Source organism: Galeopterus variegatus, unplaced genomic scaffold, assembly GCF_000696425.1.
Source record: "Galeopterus variegatus unplaced genomic scaffold, G_variegatus-3.0.2 Scaffold427, whole genome shotgun sequence".
Lineage (NCBI taxonomy): Eukaryota > Metazoa > Chordata > Mammalia > Dermoptera > Cynocephalidae > Galeopterus > Galeopterus variegatus.
In genome coordinates, this window is record NW_007726538.1 from 250,293 (window position 1) to 252,081 (window position 1,789).

Here is a 1,789-nt window from a genome sequence, read left to right on the forward strand (position 1 = left end):
AATTCTTTATAGCATTTGACACTCTTGATGACTCTTTCTTAAATTCATCTTATTCCCTTGGTTTTCTTTTTTTTTTATTTTTTATTTTTTATTTTTTGTCTTTTGTCTTTTTCCGTGTCCGGCAACGGATCGCAACCCTCAGTGTCGCCCCCGTACCGGACCGGGACCGGCAACGGGATCGCAACCCTCGGCGTTGCTCCCGCGCCTTGCTCAGCCAGTGAGCGGGAACCGGTCTGTATGTGGGATCCGAACCCTCGGCGGGAGAGCTGCCGCGCTTCCCAAGTGGCGCACTGTAGCAGTGCGCCACCGGGCCGGCCCTAGTTTAAATATTATGATGTGCCATTTGTATAGCTTTACATGTCTTATAAGGGTTTATCTAGTATTTCTAGTACTAAAAAGTTACATCTAATTAAAAGAAATAAAATCAACTTTCCTGTTGGTCATGTGATTACCAACTACATTATCTACTGTCATCAAAAATGCAAAATTTAACCAAAGTACTTTACCTCATGATGGGTGCCTGCAAATCCAATATTTTCTTCATCTCTAAATTTAATGCTGGAGCACACTGTTCTTCCTTAAAGTGGGGTGTCCCTTTCATTTGTGGACTTCCTCTAAAAGAAATAGCATAGGGTTAAAGAAAGATACCGAATTCACCTCCACTCTGTGACTAATATATACCCTATTGAATTGAATAAAGTAAACGTAATCAAACTTACAAACCAGGTGTTCATCCTTTAGATAAAAACTAAAGCTGACTAAGCCAGCTAATGTGAAACCACTCAAGTTCTGTTCAGCTAATATGTTAGAATGATGTGACAGACCCTAAAAGGATACGAGTAATTAATTTACAAGAGTCACATTTAAACCACTAATCACACACTCTGTAATGAATTTCTTGAAATGTTCTCCATGTATATCTGGTTTTGAAGTTAATTTTTTTTCACAGATTTTTAAAAAATTAATTTTAATGTCAATTGATAAGGAACAAATTTAAAACAAAGATTAACATCCTTAATGAAAAAAGAACTCTTCCCCACACAGGCCCTGAGGCATGGAGCCAAGGGATCCAGCTGCAACCAGGCAAGCTGCCACCACTGCCCCAGGGCCTGCCGGGGTCCTGAGCAATGCAGCCTGGGGAAAGCCCAACCCAGCCACAACTAGGTAAAGAGCACACCAAAAACACCATTTTCATGCAGGTATCTCACCATAGCCACCACAATTGCCACTGGTGCTGCAAAAGCAGCTAGTCTCTATAGCAGCAGTCACAGCCACCATGCAGATGGCACGCCAGACTCTCAACTGCATTGACACAAGGAAAGGCCCCAGTGGAGACCAAAAAAAAAAAAAGAAAGAAAGAAAGAAAGAAGGAAGAGGTCCTCTATCTTCACAAATCATACTCCAGAGTAAGAGTAATAGAAGTAACATTTGATTTACAATAATAGGTGAGGACTTGATCACATCTGTCTCAGTATTGGACAGACCATGTAGGCAACAGACCACAGAGGAACCGTTTATCAGACAGAGAGAACAAATCTATGGCTATTAGAGGGGGGCGGGGAAGAAGGAGGGGAAGGGGGAAGATTGGATAAGGGGCACAAAGAATAAGTATGATTTGTAACAATGAACATGCTAATTAAAAAAAGGGAAAAAAAAAGAAAAAGAAAAAAGAACTCTTAAAAATGAATTAGAAAAATCTAAGCAGACACCTGGTGAAGGACATAAGCAGACAAACTACATACCCCATAGAAACACTCATGTCTAACAAGTACACTCCAAGATGTTGTTG

General features: G+C 40.7%; 1 protein-coding gene across 1 annotated transcript in view; it reads right to left on the reverse strand.

Moving 5' to 3' along the window:
• Positions 1 to 1,789, reverse strand: part of LOC103587202 (protein RIC1 homolog) — a 44,219-nt gene that overhangs the window by 5,556 nt on the left and 36,874 nt on the right. Inside the window, exon 3 of the mRNA XM_008568645.1 lies at positions 507 to 614. Within this exon, the coding sequence (XP_008566867.1) occupies positions 507 to 614 (108 nt within the window). The remainder of the gene's footprint in view (positions 1 to 506; positions 615 to 1,789) is intronic.